The sequence below is a fragment of the Stegostoma tigrinum genome, chromosome 1 (genome assembly GCF_030684315.1).
Source record: "Stegostoma tigrinum isolate sSteTig4 chromosome 1, sSteTig4.hap1, whole genome shotgun sequence".
Lineage (NCBI taxonomy): Eukaryota > Metazoa > Chordata > Chondrichthyes > Orectolobiformes > Stegostomatidae > Stegostoma > Stegostoma tigrinum.
Genome location: NC_081354.1, coordinates 4,056,690 through 4,077,539, shown reverse-complemented (window position 1 = coordinate 4,077,539; position 20,850 = coordinate 4,056,690). Strand labels below are relative to the sequence as shown.

The window sequence follows — 20,850 nt, the reverse complement described above, 5'->3', positions numbered from 1 at the left end:
AACCCCTATCCTCAAGAACATTAGATCTTGGGAATGCGCCATTCAATGCATTCAGTGGATTTACATGTAGGGTGATTATATAATGCTGTATTGCAGAGCAATCCTCAGATCACGAAAGATATATGCAGATACAGCAAGTAGGAAGGCCAACATTCCACTTTCCTTCACTGTAGGTTGGATGGAGAGTGAGAGAGAGCCCGTGAGAGAGAGAGAGCGCGCGTGTGCACACACCTGTGTAGAAGTTGCCTGTTAGCTCGAATGGCTTGTTTGTGATCCAGAATGACTCCAACAGCACAAGTTCAACTTCTACACTGTTGAGGTGTGGTGACATCCAGATTAAACCATTAACAGCTGTCTCTCTAATGAGAGATCAGTACTGTGATCCTCTAAGATGAGATGGTGACTTTACCTTTCGTTCCTTAGAATGAGGACGATGCTCACTCATTGCAAGAAACTGCACACGGGTCTTTTAATGTAGGGAAACTGTTTCGTTACAGCTTCCACACAGTTCTCACCAACATTTGTCATTTTTAACAACAGCCACAGGCTTATCAAAAAGATTTGCAGATTTTATTTCATTATGGCCATTAAGACCTGGTCTTAAACCCAGAGTTTCTGGGCTACAGATAGGAATGTTAACCACTGTGCTAGAAAATCTTCAAATGCAATAGGAGCTGGAAGCTAGAGAACTTGGAGAAATAAACAGTGATGTCTTGAAAAGTGTCCATATCAGAGAGTTGGTGGTGCTGGACGTCTTAAAAAGCATGAAAGTGGATAAATTCCCGGGACCTGGTCAGGTGTATCTTACAACTTAAGGGAAGCTAGGGAAATGATTGCTGGGTCCCTTGTTGAGACATTTGTATCATTGATAGCCATGGGTGAGGTGCTCGAAGACTGCAGGGTGGCCAATATAGTGCCATTATTTAAGAAAAGTACTAAGGAAAAGCCAGGGAACTATAGATTGATGAGCCAGTGGTAAGTTGTTGGAGGAGGTTTTGAGGCACAGGGATTGTGTGTATTTGGAAAGGCAAGGATCAGTTAAGGATAGTCAACATGGCTTTGTATGTGGGAAATCGTATCTCATTAACTTGAGTTTTTTGAAGAAGATTGAAGAAGGCAGAGTGGTCGATATTGCCGATTTGGACTTCAGCAAGGCGTTAGACGGGATTCCGCAAGATAGACTGGTTAGCAAGGTAAGAATCCAGGCAGAGCTAGCCGTTTGGATACAAAATGGACTCGAAGGTAGAAGACAGAGGGTGGTGATGGTATGATGGCAGACAGGAAAAAGTGTTTTTTGTCTAACTTTTCTTTAAATATATCCATGCCATTCTTCTCTCTGTAGTACAGCTCTACATTCTCACCTGCTTCTGGCGCAAAATGTTGTAGTTATGGGATCATCTTTGTGACGAGTTTGTAAAATCATAATGTAATCAATGATGATGATTACAGTTACTCTGTCACCAGATGGCAGTGTTTCACAGTCACGTATAATGACCACCAAAGATTTTAAAGAAATGTTCAGCAATTTCAATCAATCTAATCCACTTGACAAGCTTACAATTAGACGGTTAGAGCTGTGTCAATCTTACAAACTGGAACTAAGGAAACAGTAATTTCGTAGTAAAATAACTGGATTAGTAATCCAAAAGGTCCAGATTAACACTTTTTCACATGAGTTTAACTCCTGCCACTGTGGGAGAATTTAAATTGAATTAACAAATTTTAATTAAGATTCTAATATTATAACACAGATCGTGAAACTAAACATCTTATTGACTAATTCCCTTCAGGGAAAGAAATCTAATATCCTGTCCTGGTCAGATGGACCATGTGGCTATAATAGGCTCTTGCCCTGTAGCAATGTGGTTAACTCTTACCTGTTTTTCAAATGACTTAGCAAGTCATTCAGTTCTATCAAACCAGTACAGAAAAGTTAAATGAGAATGAAACCAGATAAACACATCCTGCATCATCCTAGAGGCACTTAAAACAATAAAGGCTCGGCTTGCCAGTTCTACTGCGCATGTCTTCCTCACTTGGAAATTTGTGACAAATTTGGGAGCCTCAATCAAGTTCCAGATTCCTTCATCTATGTCCGATCCAACCCAATGGATAAGTTCAATTCAGAGACAATGGGAACTGCAGATGCTGGAGAATCCAAGATAACAAAAAAAGTGTGGAGCTGGATGAACACAGCAGGCCAAGCAGCATCTCAGAAGCACAAAAGCTGACGTTTCGGGCCAAGGCCCGATAAGCTGCAGAGCTGGGCTGAGAGGTGGCAAATGGAGTTTAATGCAGACAAGAGTGAGGTGATACACTTTGGTAGGAGTAACCGGAAGGCAAAGTACAGGGCTAATGGTAAGATTCTTAGCAGTGTAGATGAGCAGAGAGATCTCGGTGTCCATGTACACAGATCCTTGAAAGTTGCCACCCAGGTTGACAGGGCTGTTAAGAAGGCATACAGTGTTTTAGCTTTTATTAATAGAGGGATCGAGTTCCGGAACCAAGAGGTTATGGTGAAGCTGTACAAAACTCTGGTGCGGCCGCACTTGGAGTATTGTGTACAGTTCTGGTCACGGCATTATAAGAAGGATGTGGAAGCTTTGGAAAGGGTGCAGAGGAGATTTACTAGGATGTTGCCTGGTATGGAGGGAAGGTCTTACGAGGAAAGGTTGAGGGAATTGAGGCTGTTTTCATGAGAGAGAAGAAGGTTGAAAGGTGACTTAATTGAAACATATAAAATAATCAGAGGGTTAGATAGGGTGAATGGGGAGAGCCTTTTTCCTAGGATGGTGACGGCGAGCACGAGGGAGCATAGCTTTAAATTGAGGGGTGAAAGATATAGGACAGATGTCAGAGGTAGTTTCTTTACTCAGAGTAGAACATAGAACATAGAACAGTACAGCACAGAACAGGCCCTTCAGCCCACAATGTTGTGCCGACCATTGATCCTCATGGATGCACCCTCAAATTTCTGTGACCATATGCATGTCCAGCAGTCTCTTAAATGACCCCAATGACCTTGCTTCCACAACTGCTGCTGGCAACGCATTCCATGCTCTCACAACTCTCTGCGTAAAGAACCTGCCTCTGACATCCCCTCTATACTTTCCACCAACCAGCTTAAAACTATGACCCCTCGTGCTAGCCATTTCTGCCCTGGGAAATAGTCTCTGGCTATCGACTCTATCTATGCCTCTCATTATCTTGTATACCTCAATTAGGTCCCCTCTCCTCCTCCTTTTCTCCAATGAAAAGAGACCGAGCTCAGTCAACCTCTCTTCATAAGATAAGCCCTCCAGTCCAGGCAGCATCCTGGTAAACCTCCTCTGAACCCTCTCCAAAGCATCCACATCTTTCCTATAATAGGGCGCCCAGAACTGGACGCAGTATTCCAAGTGCGGTCTAACCAAAGTTTTATAGAGCTGCAACAAGATCTCACGACTCTTAAACTCAATCCCCCTGTTAATGAAAGCCAAAACACCATATGCTTTCTTAACAACCCTGTCCACTTGGGTGGCCATTTTAAGGGATCTATGTATCTGCACACCAAGATCCCTCTGTTCCTCCACGCTGTCAATGTCCCGCTACAGCCTACAACAGCCCTCTACACTGTCAACGACACCTCTGACCTTTGTGTCGTCTGCAAACTTGCTGACCCATCCTTCAATTCCCTCGTCCAAGTCATTAATAAAAATTACAAACAGCAGAGGCCCAAGGACAGAGCCCTGTGGAACTCCACTCACCACTGAAGTAAGGGAATGGAACGCTTTGCCTGCAACGGTAGTAGATTCACCAACTTTAGGTATTTAAGTCGCATTGGACCAGCATATGGACGTACATGGAATAGCGTAGGTTAGATGGGCTTGAGATCGGTATGACAGGTCGGCACAACATGGAGGGCCGAAGGGCCTGTACTGTGCTGTAATGTTCTATGTTCTGTGTTCTATAAGTTCAATTGTCGTTGCCAGTGGCATGCAGTGGAGTGGCCCTGGGAGTCCTCAACACTATCTCCACACCACTTGAGGTCACAGGCATCAGGAAAAACAGGACAAGGAAACCTGCTAATTATCATGTGGAGACACCCCTCCCCCCCATATTGGTATTCCTCCATGTTCAATGACACACACACCCTTACAACACTACTAATTGATCACCTCATGGAGAATCGCAAGTGAATGGCTGTTTCTCATTTGAGCCTCATGGCAGTGTTCAGAAACCTGCAGTGAAAATACTGTTCCTGCTATTAAAGGTATATGACCACATGCATGGTAGATTTTAGACACCCACAACCGCTAACTGTAACTTGCAAAATATGACTTGCTACTTAAATGCTATTTTATATGAAGCAGGCAACCAAAACAACAGGAATAATATTGTTTCCCAGAAAGTCCAATTAATGTTTCTGCAACTCGAGTTATGGTTTGGAGGTGTCGGACTAGGATGGACAAAGCCATAAGTCACACGACACCAGGTTATAGTCCAACAGGAACAAAAACAGAAGTTGCTGGAAAAGCTCAGCAGGTCTGGCAGCATCTGTGAAGGAGAAAACAGGGTTAACGTTTCAGGTCCAGTAACCCTTCCTCAGAACCCTTCCTCTGTTCTGAGGAAGGGTCACCAGATCCTAGGAGCTTTGAAATTTCCATTTGTATTAAAATTACTGATTAAATTTTCTTATTGTTAATTCCACATAAAAACATAAGACTTAAGAATAGGAGTAAAGGCCATTTGGCTTATCAAGCCTATGCCACTAATCAATAAGATTATGTTTAAAGCCTTAATTTCACTTTCCTCCTTTCTGACCTTACCCTTCACTCCCTTGTGGATTAAAGATCTGTCTGATAGGACTTTGGAAATATGGAATGACCCTGCCTCAGATGTCTCTGGAAGAGAATTCCAAAGACTAACCACTCTCTAGGATTCTTTTTAGTCTCAGGGGAAGTTTAGAAAGCTTATTTGAGTGTTGGGGTGGTGGAAGGGATGAGAGGATTTCAGGGTTGCTTTTTCAAAGCAGGGATTGTGGGTAGGAGGTGGGACAACAGTATTCACTAACCGTTAACATAAATTCCTGCTAAAGAAATCCCATTCCTACTTGTCTTTGTACGACACTGCATTTTGGTATGGGCAGCAGATTATCAGGGCCAGTTTTCAACTTTTAACAAGTTGGATTGATCCTTGATTACTTAATTTCCTCTGGTGGGTGATTACAGAACATGCCTATCCTCTGTATGAAGAAGAAAGTTCAGCACTTGGTGGGAAATTGGCATGCTGAGCATGCAACCTAAATTACAAGACACTGTCCCAAAACAGACCCAGCCCCATTACTCTGCAAGCAATGCCAGAAGCTACCCTATCCAACAATGTTACTTACATCTTCACCACCCCCCCAGCCTTTGTCCTCCACCTTTCCTCTTCCATCTTTTCTTGAATGTCCTAACTTATTTGAGGATTCAACTAGAAATAAGGGACAAATGGAGGTTGGGGGAAAGAGGTAAATCTGGATTTGCACATGTAGTTGCTGGCATGCAATAGATCCTTGAGACAAACGTAACTATTCTTTAATATTATCTACACTCTATTTAGGTTGGTTTTCAACTTACATCATCATTTCGAAGTTCGTGCTATGGTTGCTTTCTTTGGGAACAGATACTGATTCAGAATTGTTGCAAAATTTCAGTCCAACAAATTCATTCACTTGTAGAGCCTGTGTAAAACCAAAGCAGTATATTGGTTAACATGATCACACCTCATACTTTCTTAACTCAAGTAAAAATGAAAGTTCAAGAAGTAAAACAAAGCACACAGCCCAAGTACTGAGTATATTTAGGCTGCCCATAATATAGATTAGGAGCAAAAAACAAAATTGTTGGAAAAGCTCAGCAGGTCTGGTGGCATCTGTGATGGAAAAAATAATAATGTTTCGGGTCCGGTGACCCTTCCTCAGAACTGATAGTAGCTGGGAAAACGTCAGTTTACATGCATAATGATTTCTAATGATTTCTTAAAATTTAGATGAACTTGGATAAGCCAATTGCCAATGATCTGTGCCACAGCATAGGAATGGTCACTTTCAACCTTCCTGTTGGTTCAGTCCCTAATCAGAACTTTAATGAGCATCATCACAGGTCACAGAATCTTACTCTGTAATATATTATATTGGAGGTATTGGGCAAATCAAGGAATTTTTAGATTTAAGTTAAATCTTTCTTCACTGGAACCGTTTGCATTAACTTTTTCTGCATCCTGTCTGAGTGTTCAGATCTTTCATAAAGTGCAGCTCCCAGTATTGGATACAATACTCCATCTGAGGCTAAATCAGTGATTTTATTTTAAAACAAAGGTTCTGGAAGACATTGGCAGACTTAGTGAAGCATGCAAGTAAATTGTAGATAGAAAGTAATTCACGGAAGTGTAAGGTGATTCATTTTAGAAGAAAGAATTAGAAAAGGCAACATTAATGGAATTTTAAAAACAGATGCAGAAACTGGGGGAATTCACATACACATATCTTTGAAGGTTATTTAAAAGAAACATATTGGACATTTTTGAGAGACATATAGAATTTAAACAAGTTACGCCTAACTTCTGGAAATCACTGGCGAGATCTCAGATAGGGTATTGTGTTCAAATCTGACTTCTGCACTTCAGAATGAATGCAAAGACTTTGCAAAAGATGCACAGGGGATTTACTAGATTTGTTCCAGGAATGAGGGACTTCAATGATGTAGAAAGACTGGAGGAGCTCGGATTGTTCTCCTTAGAGCAGAGACGGTTATCAGTAAATTTAATAGGAAGTTTCAATTCCAAATGGATCAATGATCAGAGGACATAGATTTAAGTTAACTTGCAAAAGATCCAGAGTGGAGAGGAGGAGAGTTTTTGTTTTGTAAACATAGAACAGTACAGGCCCTTTGGCCCATGATGTTGTGCCGAACTTTTACCCTAAATCTAAGGTCTATCTAACCTCCCTCACTCCTACCTTATACTATCATCCATATGCCAATCCAATAGCCGCTTAAATGCTCCTAATCAGGCCGACTCCACTACCCTCTCCGGCAATGCATTCCCCGCCCTTACCACTCTGAGTAAAGAGCCTACCTCTGATGTCTCCCTGTATCTACATCCACTCACTTTAAAACTACGTCCCCTTGTAATAGCTACCTGCACGCTGGGAAAAGGTCCCTGGCTGTCCACTCTATCTATACCTCTAATCGTTCTGTATACCTCTCTCAAGTCACCTCTCATCCTTTGTCGTTTAAAGAGAAAAGCTCTAGTGCTCTAGTTCTCTCAACCTTTTCTCCATTCCAGGCAACATCCTGGTAAATCTCCTCTGCATCTTTTCCAACGCTTCCACATCTTTCCTATAATGAGGCGACTAGAACTGGACACAATACTCCAGATGTTTTCTATAGCTGGAGCATAACTTCACAGCTCTTGAACTCAATTCCTCTATTAATGAAAGCTAACACACCATACGCCTTCTTAACAACTCTATCCACTGGGTGGCAGCTTTCAGGGAACTGTGGACATGGACCCCAAGACCCCTCTGCTCCTCCACACTGCCAAGAATCTTTCTGTTAACCCTGTAATCTGCTTTCAAGTTTGTCTTTCCAAAATGAATCACCTCACACTTTTCAGGGTTAAACTCCATCTGCCACTTCTCAGCCCAGCTCTGTATCCCTTTGTAACTTAGAACAGCCCTCTGCACTATCCACAACTCAATCCACCCTTCCACTCCTTCATCCAAATCATTTACAAAAACCCCAAATAGAAGAGAATCCAGAACAGATCCTTGTAGTACACCACTCATAACTGAGCACCATGTTGAATAGTCACCCTTGTGTCTTCTAACGGTCAGCCAATTGTGAATCCAATCTGCCACATTTCCCCCATCCCATGCCTCCTCACTTTCTGCATGAGCCTACCATGGGGAACCTTATCAAATGCCTTACTTAAATCCATGTATATACCACATCCACTGCTCTACCTTCATCCAGGTGTTTGGTCACCTCTTCAAAGAATTCAATAAGGTTTGTGAGGCATGATCTACCCCTCAATTTCATGCTGACTGTCACAAATCAAACTGTGCCTATCCAAGTGATCATAAATCCTCTCTCTCAGAGCCCTTTCCAATAATTTGCCTACCACTGACATAAGACTAACTGGCCTGTAATTTCTGGGGTTATCCCTATTCCCTAACTGAACAAGGGAATGGCATTTATCACTCTCCAATCTTCCAGCACTATACCCAACAATTACAAATGCAGTGAGTTGTTTTGATCTGAAATGTGTTGCCTCAAAAGGATGGTGGAAGCAGATTCAATAGGAGCTTTCAATGGATAAATACCAGAAAAGGAAAAAAATTATTGTAAGCTCAGGGATGGAGAAAGCAAGGGAATAAGATTAAGTGGAAAGCTCTTTCAAAGAATTAGCATAGGCACAATAGACAGAATAGCCTCTTTTGTTGCATGACTGTATACCCAAACACCTAGTTTTCTCTTGAACTGGTGATGTCAAGATACTTACGGTCAGGCCATAACGTGGGATACTGAAATACTTTAGCCAGTTCAACCAGACTGCCACACTCGGCAAGTTCACCAGGAGGCCAGAGAAAATCTAAAGACAATGACAAACAGTTATCAGAAGGACACAATCCAAGATTCCAACCATGTTGGCTGTTGCTGAGATAGGCTTTGTAATCAAAACATTATTAGAAAATGATAATTTAAATATACTCCCCACTATCTCTCATGAGAAAATAAAGCTACTTAATAAATAATAGAGAGATCATAGCACTGATGGTACAGGTAGAATCTTATTTATTCAGGCAAGTGACTGATCACAGAACAGCTGGAAAACTGCCAGTGAGGACAGGCATGGACCTGATTGCTTTGAAAGTTGAGGGTGGGGTGTGGGTACTGGAGAGAAGTTGATTGGTATTTTCAAATCATCAGTCAGACCTTGGAAAAGCAGCAGATCAAGGTTGGAGGAAAGGGGGTGTGGGGTGTGTAGGAAGCACTCCAAACACCTTTTATATACACTTGCATCGCTATAATTACATGTGTTCAACAGCAAAGCTGCCACCATAGACCACCCTGCGCAGGGGGTCTTCTCCCAATCCCCTCCATTCCACTACAAGGAAGTTTCGGGAAATATATGGCCAGCATAAATTTCAACGTTATTACAAAGTCTTCAGCAGAGCCCTCCCTCTCTCCTTTCCACATGGACAGTGCCCATATTTCAGTTTATCCACCGATCTCAATGCTGAAGGCTATCTCCTGGATCTCCACTGGCCTTAATTGGAGGGGGAGCATGCACCCTGGCTACAGCTTGATCAGACATTCAAAATTCACTAAGGCTGTATAGACAGCACCTTTCCAACCACAACCAGTACCATCTAAAAGAACGAGGACGGCAAATACAGGGAAACATCACCACCTACAAATCCAATCCCACCCCCACCAAATACACCATCCTGACTTGGAAATATAAATCGGCATTCTTTCAGTGTTACAGGGAAAAAATCCTGGAACTCTTCCACCTGCCGCACCCCTCACCACCCAACATCATCGTGGATCTGGACCAATGGACTGCAGCAATTCAAGGAGGGAGCTCATCACCATCTTCTTAAGGACAACCAGAGATGGATAGTGACACCCACTTCCCACGAATTAAGATTGCATTAGGCCTCAGGTGTAGTTGTAATATGAGGTTGTAATCCAGTAATGGCCAATGAGAATCTTGTCCTCTGTTTCAGGACTTCAACTCGTGTCTGGGCCACTCTTGTGTGAACAATGGTGTATAATTTAGCATTATGGCTGTGGTTCGTTGCTGCTTTTACGTTTTAGTTGGCTATTTACTGGCTCAATGTTTATAATAGGAAGCGTGCCATCAGATGGGAAAAACTGCACACAACAAGAAAACACTGGTGGACATTATGCAACAACTTAGCTTTCAGAATAAAATGCCCTTCGCAGGACCTTGTCAAAATTTGATACTGAGCCACAAAAGAGGAAATTAGGACAGGTGACCAGGAACTTGGTCAGAGGTAGGTTTTACTTTTTTAAAAGACCATTTAAGGAGGGGAGAGAGAGGAAGAGAGGTTATTTCTAGAGTTTGAGACATAAGCAACTGAAGGCACAATCACAAACAGTGAAATTATGATAATCAGAAATGCTTAACAGGCCAGAATTGGGGGTGTACACATATCTAGGTGGGTTGTAGGGCTGGAGGAGATTATAGAGGTAGGGTGAGAACAGGGAAGGAGTTGGACGCGGGTGTAAATAAAAATGCAATATATTCAACATACGATCATGAGAACAAAAATAACAGTAATCATCAGGTTGGCAACTGCTAGAATGCTCTGTCCAGTTGCAACAGCCAATCCCAGAGATGCAGCTGTGATGGACACTTGGGCTAATGTCAACACTGTGGTGAAAAAGGCACCAGCTTGTAGCTTTAATCCTGAAAAATAAAGCATGTACTCTAATTTCACATAAAATAGTTGCTCTAATACATTTTACAAAAGCAGTTAGTCCATCATCACAGCACATGCTACATCACATTCTATCTCCATTACATTTCAGTTACATGCAGATTTTGGAACTATGTTCTCTGTAGGCTCAGAGCCATTTTTAATCAAAACAGACTTAATTTAAAAAAAAACTTAAGGTAGGCCAACATGGTTGAAACTTTGAGAATTCATGCTTTAAATATTCTTTAACCAACTGTTTACATATTATTTTAAGGAATATGTCCTTTAAAAATTGTTTACAACATGGATTTAAGGCCCAGTACATTCATATTTTTCACTGTTGCTACTAGTGTACATTTAATAGATAGAACATAGAACATAGAGCATAGAAAAGAACAGCACAGTCCAGGCCCTTCAGCCCACGATGTTGTGCTGTGGAATAATCCTAATCCAAAAATAAAATAACCTAACCTACATTCCCCTCAATTCACTGATGTCCATGTGTATGTCCAGCAGTCGCTTAAATGTCACTAATGACTCTGCTTCCACGGCTTCCACTGGCAAAGCATTCCATGCGCTCACAACTCTCTGGGTGAAGAAACTCCTTCTGACGTCTCCTCTATACCTTCCTCCTAACACCTTAAAACTATGACCCCTCGTGGCAGTCAATCCTGCCCTGGGGAAAAGTCTCTGGCTATCAACTCTATCCATGCTTCTCATTACCTTGTACACCTCGATCAGGTCACCTCTCTTCCTCCTTATCTCCAGAGAGAAAAGTCCGAGCTCAGTCAACCTCTCGTCGTAAGACAAGCCCTCCAGTCCAGGCAGCACCCTGGTAAACCTCCTTTGCACCCTCTCCAAAGCCTCCACATCTTTCCTATAATAGGGCGACCAGAACTGGACACAATATTCCAAGTGTGGTCTCACCAGGGTTTTGTAGAGCAGCAGCATAACCTCGCGGCTCTTAAACACAATCCCCCTGTTAACGAAAGCCAAAACACCATATGCTTTCTCAACAACCTTATCCACCTGGGTGGCAACTTGAGGGAGCTATGCACTTGAACACCAAGATCCCGCTGTTCCTCCACACTGCCCGGAATCCTGCCTTTAATCCTATAATCAGCATTTAAGTTCGACCTTCCAAAATGCATCACTTTGCATTTATCCAGGTTGAACTCCATCTGCCATTTCTCAGCCCAGCTCTACATTCTGTCAATGTCTCACTGAAGCCTGCAATAGCCCTCGATATTATCAACAGCACCTCCAACCTTTGTGTCATCAGCAAACATACTAACCCACCCCTCAACCTCCTCATCCAAGTCATTTATAAAAACTCCAAACAGCAGAGGCCCAAGAACAGAGTCCAAGGGATAGCACTCAGCACTAACCTCCAGGCAGAATACTTACCATCTACAACCACTCTCTGCCTCCTGTCAGCCAACCAATTCTGAATCCAGACAGCCAAACCACCCTGTTTCCCTTACCTCCTGACTTTATGAATGAGCCTGCCGTGGGGAACCTTATCAAATGCCTTGCTGAAGTATACTTTTGAAATATCTCCAGACCCCAGGGGTCATCTAGATATTATTGAGCAATAACCAATGATTAGATCTAGCCTTGTACTAGACTGAAGAAGAGTCTAGACCCGAAACGTCAGCTTTCCTGCTCCTCTGATGTTGATGAAAATAATTGTAGTGGTTGGTCAGCCAGACGATCAGAGTCTGACACTAATAACTCCAAGATTTCCAGGTTCAATTCACTAGGTGAAACATGTCTATAGCGCTTTTGAAGAAGTCTTGCAACACAGTGGTAGTGTCCCTAGCTATGGGCCAGAAGGTCCATTTTCAAGACCATCTATCCCAGAACTGTGTTGTAACATGTCAAAACAGGTTTATTTCATTTTTAAAAAAAACTAACAGGAGGAAGTCATTCTGCTTCCTACTCTGCCATTCAATGAAATCATTGCTAATCTACATCTCAAACACCATCTACCTGGAGTAATTCTAAATCCCTTAGTATCCTTGTCCAACAAATTTATTGATTTCAATTTTGAAACTTCCAGTTGACCCCAGCATTAAAAACTTTTTAGGAGGGGGTGGGTTACTGATTTCCTGTCGCTACCCTGAATGGTTTGCTTTCAGTATTAAAAAGTTCTAGCCCCTTATTCCAGACTCCTTACCACAAGAAATAGTTTCTCTCTATCTACCCTCTCAAATACGTTAATCATCTTAAATGTTAATAGATTACAGCTTAGTCTTCAATTTTGATAGTTTATCTTTGAACAACAGGAATCTGCAGAAAAACAAGCCTCAACTAGATCACTGCTTAATGTTTGACTATTTGCTAATGATGAAAGTTATACCAATACCATGCTCACTTTCCGCTTTCTAGAATTATTTTGCCCTTGAAACATTGCAGCTCAAAATGATGAAATTCTGTTGCTCACCTATCAGGAAGTAGGTTGTAATTACAAGTGTAATGGCTGGTGCTGCTCTCATAGGTATCAGGTCAACAAGTAACTTTGCTATGAAGTATGCATGTATTCTGTAATAGCCACTAATATATTCATGTCTGTAAAGAAAATAAAATCATCATGATATAGCATCAAATCATGATCAGCAAGGATTGGAAATAGCAAAACACCGCCTTTACTGCATACTCCCCCCGCCGACCTTGTGAAGAAACAGTTTCTCTGAGTGGTGTTGAATGGAGGAGATGAAGGTGTAGCTCCCTGACTGGAATACTGAGGAGTCCCTAAGTTGCCTCATTTAAGGAGTGTCAGCAACATTAAGTTCCCCAATCAGGCTCTTCACTGGGACGTTGAAGGCCATTTGCATGATCCAGGATCATGGTGATACAGGTCTCACTTGTCAAGAGCTACTGTCAAACAGAGCCTTGCAGTTGTACTGAATGGCAACCCCACTGCTGATGACACCCACTGAAGGCCTTAATCCCATACTACAGGTGAATGATGGTGGGAGGGAGTGGATACGGTGTTGAGGGAGGGAAATCATGGTGGAGATTGTTTGCCACAAAGGGTAGGGGTGGTTCCCAGTTGCCATCCTAATTTTGGGTATACTGATTAGGCACTGAATGCCTCTGATCAAGACAGAACCTCCCCACTCCTCTTTTCACTCTTCAGAGCCTATAAGCAACCCTGCTTGTCAAGTGTGCCTCAACCACCCAGCAGACTGGACTGTTGGAAGCCGACTTCACAGCTGTAACACACCACTGATGACAGGGCATCTGAACAAACTCAGCATCAGGCTTGTGCCCTTCATTGGAAAGAAGTCCCACCCTCTGGATCTGTCACTTAGTGGCAGAGCGGGGTAGTGGGCACTGCTGTTTTAGGATTTTGGACTGGGAGTTTTTGGCAACTCTGGGGAAGGGGGTCAAGAGTGTTTAAGAGGGTGTGTTTTAAGGAATGTGTGAATGGGAAGGAAGTAGTTGGGTTGCCATCTTCTTGGGACCGGTATCCCTCTGGTGATGACACGCTCCTCCTTCCCAATGCTTTATGCACTTTTAAAACATTGAGAGTCTCAGACCTAGCCTGACAGACATGCCATCCTTATGACTACATGGACAGTTTACTATTCAGACCAATTGAGCTTTACATTTATTTACATGCAGCAGGCAAGCTGATGATTTTGGCACCCTTCCCTCCGTATTATGGGTATGAGATTGGGTGTGGCTGGGAAGGTACTGGCCTGGGCACCCTCCCCATATTAAGTTCTTCCTCAACCAGAATGTAGCCAATGGAGACAGGCAACATCCAGTTCCCATACAGCATCGGCACTACCTATTTGAGTTATTGTTGGTCGTTCCAACAAAATGTTTGCTGCAAGTTGAGTTCCATCACATTTCTAATTACAGACCAACATTTCAGATTTAGCATTAATACAGGATAGTCAAAATTATCACCTACATGAAAATCTTCTTTTCTGTAATGAACAGCTCAATAACAGACAGGCTGCTGAAACACTGATTGGTGGTCAGGAAGAAAAATGCACCTGCCCTGTAAGAAAGAAGTCATCATTACCAGATGTTATTTATTGCAGATTTTATCAATGCAATTTCTGTTTGTGCTATCTCAACTGACTAAAAGTATTGCAAGATGCCACAGAGTTCCACTTAAAGGCAGAACGGTGGCTCAGTGCTTAGCACTGCAGCCTCACAGCACCAGGGAACCTAGGTTTGATTCCACCCTCGGGCAACTGCATATGTGGAGTTTGCACATTCTCCTTGTGTCTGCATGGGTTTCCTCCCACAGTCCAAAGATGTGCAGGCTAGGTGGATTGGCCATTCTAAATTGCCCATAGTGCCCAGGGATGTTTAGGTTAGGTGGGTTAGGCATGGGAAGTGCAGGGATAGGGGCATGGGTCTGGCAGGGATGCTCTTCAGAGGGGCTTGTTGGGCCGAATGGCCTGTTTCCACACTGTAGGTATTCTATGAAAAAGAAATGCAGTAATTATCAGATAAGACTGTGCCCCTTATAGAGATATTGGGACATATGATCAAAAGCTTGGTCCAAGAGATAGGTGTTATGGAGTAAATTCAAAGGAGGAACCTGAAATCCTCAAATGGATCAAAGCTGCTGAGCCACATGGTGCACAAATGGCTGGATTTGGAGGCTGTGAATAATTGGCGGTATTAGGAACAAATCATGGAGAAAGTTGAAAATGAGGATAAGAATTTTAAAATTGAAGAGCTTCTGGACCAACAGCCTGTGATATGGTTAGGATTAGAGAATCCAGTGAGCAGGGATGATGGGTGAACAATAATTGGGGCAAGTTAGAATGAAGACAGCAGGATTTGGTTAAGCTCAAGCTTGAGGATGGTGCAGGAAACTAGGAGAGATTTGAAATGTATGAGTCTGAGATAAAAATGAGGGGAACAGTAAACATAAAAACAGCTTAATATTCCTACCTATAGAACTGTTATTGAATAAATACACTGTCAATGTTTTACACAGGTGGAGCTCTGGGTATTAAACTATGCAGCAAAATGTCATACAAAAATTGTACAGATAAACAGAAAATAATTGCAAGAAAGATCTTTGAAAATCAATTTGATTTTAGTCATAGTCTAGTAATACTAAAGGTAGGAATATCTCAAAAAATAAAATAATCTCAGATTTTAAATCCAATCTAAGAGCATTATTAAATGACTATTCAAAGTGTATTGTGCAGATTTCCAATTAAGAATTCACTCCTTAGCAGCCAGACATTTTGTCACCAAATAAGTCTCAAATTAATGAACAAACACTGTCAGTAAATAAGTCAAGACACATAGCCCCTGAGTTGAAAGGAGTACAAATATATACAAAAACCAGAAATTGTTGTAAAAGCTCAGTGGATCTGGCAGCATCTGTGAAGAGAAATCAGAGTTAACGTTTCGAGTCTAGTGACCCTTCCTCAGAACTGTTTTGTTTCTGATTTACAGCATCTGTAGTTCTTTTGGTTTTGACAAATATATACAAAAATGGTTTTGAAATGTCTTATAATATCAATTCCTAGTGCTATTCAGTAAGTGTAAGTGTCAATTGTGGTATGAACACACTAACGACTGACTCATAAGTTTCTTTGGCTGTGTCAGGTTTATGATGGTTTCTTTCCTTGGGGCCTAGTGGGTATTCTCACTGTATTTTACCAAATATGCAGCATTAATTACCTGTGCCACCCTGTATTCGCCCCATTCTACCATTCACTATACTCAGAATAACTTGCACTGCCTGGACATCCCGCAATTGTTTATCATCTGTTACAAGCATACCACAAGAATTTACACATATTGACAATGAAGTTCTTATTTTTACAAAAGAATTGAAATAGGAGCTCAGTTTCAAGATGTGTGGTTTTCCTATGTTGGGCATGCTGTATCAAAGTAATTTTTGTTGTTATGCTAGCCAGCACGTTCTTCTTTGTAATTTAGATTTTTCAGTTAAGTTTTAAGATAATCTCTTAAATTATACCAACCTGTTCTGAATACCCGCATTATCATCTTGCACTCCAAAAAATATGGCTCCCACAATCAGCCCCAGGACAAGTGTGACCATCACCTAATTAAGAATAGAGTTTGTTAGAATAAAACATTTCAAGGTGACATGGTCCACTTCCCAGATTTTCTTTTTATTCATTTAAGGAACATGGATGTTGCTGCCCAGTCCAAAAGTTACTGCCCATCCCTAGATGCTTTTGAGAAGTACGGCAGTGGCAGAGAACTGTTTCCTTTCTGCAGTCCATTTGGTGCAGGTGCACCTACAAGGCTTTAAGGAAGGGAGTTTCAAGTAGTATAGTTGTATTGTCACTGGACTGGTAATTTGGCAATTCAGGCTAATGCTCTGGGGATCAAATCTGTATTATAAAGCTAGTGGCAGCAATGGTAATTACATCATTGATTGTCAAAACACTGGAATGATGCACTAATGTTCTTTCAAGCAGAAAATATAGCGTCCTTACCCCAGTCAGGCCTACATGCATCTATAGATTAAGATAACTTTGGTTGACTCTTAACTCAAGGACAATTAAATTAAGATTGGGCATCGCTGGCAACGTCCACATCTCATAGATGGATAAAATAAATGAATATCTTTGCAGGGTAGATGGCCCAATTGTCCGTGTTATCTACTGGTATCTTACACAAGTGACCATTCACTGTGTTCAAGTCGACGCAGGAGGTCTGGACGTACTGCAACTGATTCTGATCCCCACCTCTGCTTGATGACAATGCATTCAAAGGTCAGAAAAGGCTTGAAGGACCAAATGATTTACTCCTGCTCCTAAATCCTCCATTGAAATGGACAGTTCGTTAGAGCAGGAACCCTGGCATTTTGAACCTTTTCTGTCTTAATTGAGGGTTTAGGGCAACTGCTAAATTCTCAGTTCCTCTCTCTTCTATTCTCCATCCCAAACTGAGCACTGAATGGCAAATTAAAGAGGAAACTTCTTAGATTCTCTGGTTCAACTGTTAGTTTAGTTTTTAATTAGGAAGAAAAACAGAGTGTGCAGAAGCATTAGCCCCCACTGTGTAGATATTAGGGTCCATAATTGAAGAAACAATGCAACAAAACATTGATTAAACCTTGGGTCTTTTAAAATGCTGACAAACAACAGATAATAGATTTCAGGTATTAAAACCAGTCAGTGCTCTTTTAAATACTAATGAGATGGTGGGGGGTGTTAAATTTAATGATAGATCTTAGTTAGGTGTTTCACATCAAACTTGCTGATCCAAAGTTACTGCTCTACTAGCGTGAATTGCTATTTTCCACACTGTATCTATTGATGCCACCATTTCAGCCCATAAGATGGAAGCAGGTCAGGAGTTACAGGAGGAGAAGTCAGGGTAAGCAGTGGGGATGAAACTAGCCATCTGAAACAGCACACTAATTCTCATCGTGTCAATATTCTTTCCACTAAAGTTCAGTTCAAACATTTTAGAGACATGTTCCCTGGTCTCACTATAATTTCCACTCGGTTGAATACTTTCCTGGGATATAAGAAGTTGCCAGGTCATTACCAGCCTGGCTCACACTACAGGCATATATCAATTTCACACACACAGTGTACACTTAAAACTTCTCTACAAACTACAGCAGAGCACGCTGTTAATGAAAATAAGGCAGTATTAATTCAGTAAGAGATCCCTCTCTAACAGCACGGTGGATCTCCCTACACCCCAAGGACTAATATGATTCAGGAAGCTCACCATAACCTTCTCCAAAGCAATTAGGGATGAGCAATGAATGCTAGTCTCAGACTGATATTCACTTCCTATGAACCAATTGAAGAAATGCACACGCTGATGAGTGGATTGTTAAATGATATCAGTGATATAACATCAATCCCAGTCACTCATGGCAGTGCAATATTCCAGCTGTTACTGATGCAGGCCAAGCAGCATTTTGGCAGCAGGAAAGTCCATTCTATCGATAATGTTTCTCTCTTCAACCACTCAAATGCTTTAAGTAACACTAAACATTTCATTGTTCTCAGTCGCTCTCCCCCACCATTCACCTTTATCATAATGTCCTTTTAGGTTTTCAATCTTTTCTCCCCCTGTATACACAGTTTCCCCTTTGCCATAATTCAGGGCTCCACCATTTCTCCTGTCTCGCCATAATTTGCATATTACCTTGAAGCAGTAACCTCCACTAAAATGAGTTATGTTCTGCAGGTACATAGCATTTTAAACCAAAACAGAAATTGCTTGAGAAACTCAGCAAATCTGGCAGTAGCCTGTGCTTCAAATATATGTAAATAGTATCTTGCACAAGTTAGAAATGCCTTATGGTTTGTTGGAACTGTCAGCAAAGTCAAATTCCAATGTTTGTTTTTCCATATGCAAAGACTGTACAGAATCCAACTGCTTTAGTGACTATGTATGTATATGTTGATTTTGTAATGAAACTTTAAAAAGTCTACAGGAAGAAAGCAGAGTTAAATGTTACAAGTCTGATGACTCTTAACATTTAACTTTGCTTTTCAACTGACACCTTCACCTCTACAAGTTTTAACACCTTCCTTCCAATCCTTTTATTTCTGCTTTTGCCCATTTCATTCATATTCTCATTTACTCAGTGACCATCTTGGCATGATTGTAAATGTGCTTTAGTGGGTAACATTCATACCTCTTAACTCCATTACGATCCTTAACGCATACAAAGACCGCAGCCCACAATCTAAGGTAACACAATTCAGTGACAGTACTGAGGAAGCTGGTGTGCTCTCAACAAAATCTTGAAAAGGAGTCAGCCACATAAGACCATAAGACATAGCAGCAGAAATTAGGGCATTCGGCCCATCATGTCTGCTCCACCATTCAATCATGGCTGATAAGTTCCTCAAGCCCATTCTCCTGCTTTCTCCCCATAACCATCAATCCCCCTGATAATCAAGAACCTATCTCAATCTTAAATGTACTCAGTGAATTGGCCTCCACAGCCTTCTGTGGCAGTGAATTCCATAGATTCACCACGCTCTGGCTGAAGAGATTTCTCCTTATCTCCATTCTAAAAGGTCTTCCCTTTACTATACGGCTGTGACCTCCGGTCCTAGACACTCCTACCAACAGAAGTATCCACTCTGTCTAGGCCATTCAGTATTCTGAAAATTTCAATTATATCTCCCCTCATCCCTCTAAACTCCAATGAGTATAGTCCCAGACTCCTCAAACGTTCCTCATATGTTAAGCTTTCCATTCCTGGGACCATTCTCGTGAACCTCCTCTGAACCTGCTCCAAGGCCAGTACATCCTTCCTGAGACATGGGGCACTAAATTACACACAATACTCCAAATGTGGCCTGAATAGAGCCTCATAAATCCTCAGTAGTACATCCCTGCTTTTAATTTCAAGTCCTCTCAAAATAAATGCTAATATTGCATTTGTTTTCCTGACTACTGACTCAGCCTGCAAGTTTACCTTGAGAAAATCCTAGAATGGAACCCCAAAGTCTCTTTGCACTTCATACTTCGAATTTTCTCCCTGTTTAGCAAAGTGCATGACCTCAACACTTTCCCACGTTGAACTCTGTCACTTCCTTGCCCACTGTCCTAATCTGCCCAAATCCTTCTGCAGCCTCCCCACCTCCTCAATACTAGCTTTCCTCCACCTATCTTTGTATTGTCTGCAAACCTAGCCAGAATACCCACAATTCCTTCATCTAGATCATTAATGTACAAAGTGAAAAGTTGTGGTCCCAACATTGACCCTTGTGGAACACCACCGGTCACCGGCTGCCATCCTGAGACAGACCCTTTTATCCCCACTCTCTGCCAGACAGCCAATCTTCTATCCATGCTAGCACCTTGCCTCTAACACCATGTGCCCTTATCTTACTCAGCAGCCTCTTCTGTGGCACCTTACCAAAGGCTTTCTTGAAGTCCAGATAGATAACATGCATTGGTTCGCCTTGGTCTACCCTGCTCATCACTTCCTCAAAAGATTTCTAGCAGATTTATCAGGCATGACCTACCCTTGATGAAACCATGCTGACTTTGCACTATTTTACTATACACTTCTAAATATTCAGAAATCTCATCCTTTACAATGGACTTTTGAAGCTAACAGATCTCAAATAACTGCTCAAAAGAAAATCAAAGCATTCTGCCAATGTTTCTCCCTAAACTGTAAAATGTTTAGAATGAATCAACTCCTTCATTTGATTGATTATACAGCCATGGCAGTTCACATTTGTCTCTACAAGAATAGTGATCACTATTCCAAATAAATCACACAGGAAAACAATGGGATTTTCTTACAGACACTGATAAGGCATTGCATCAATAATTCTCTTTCCTTTGGCAAATTTTACAGAAACAATTTGTCAAAACAAAAAGCAGGGATTCAATGAGAGTATTCCATTAATGTTGAGTTT

General features: G+C 41.6%; 1 protein-coding gene across 5 annotated transcripts in view; it reads right to left on the bottom strand.

Moving 5' to 3' along the window:
• abcg2a (ATP-binding cassette, sub-family G (WHITE), member 2a) overlaps positions 1–20,850 on the bottom strand; it is a 105,324-nt gene that overhangs the window by 3,536 nt on the left and 80,938 nt on the right. For 4 of the 5 annotated variants that reach the window (XM_059648298.1, XM_059648272.1, XM_059648263.1 and 1 more), the window contains 6 exons: positions 16,450–16,532; positions 14,400–14,489; positions 12,921–13,045; positions 10,310–10,464; positions 8,527–8,616; positions 5,601–5,704 (listed from right to left, as the gene is read on the bottom strand). In XM_059648298.1, the coding sequence (XP_059504281.1) occupies positions 5,601–5,704; positions 8,527–8,616; positions 10,310–10,464; positions 12,921–13,045; positions 14,400–14,489; positions 16,450–16,532 (647 nt within the window). Of the gene's footprint in view, positions 1–5,600; positions 5,705–8,526; positions 8,617–10,300; positions 10,465–12,920; positions 13,046–14,399; positions 14,490–16,449; positions 16,533–20,850 lie in introns of those variants that run through there. The other variant, XM_059648328.1, reaches the window with a different exon arrangement.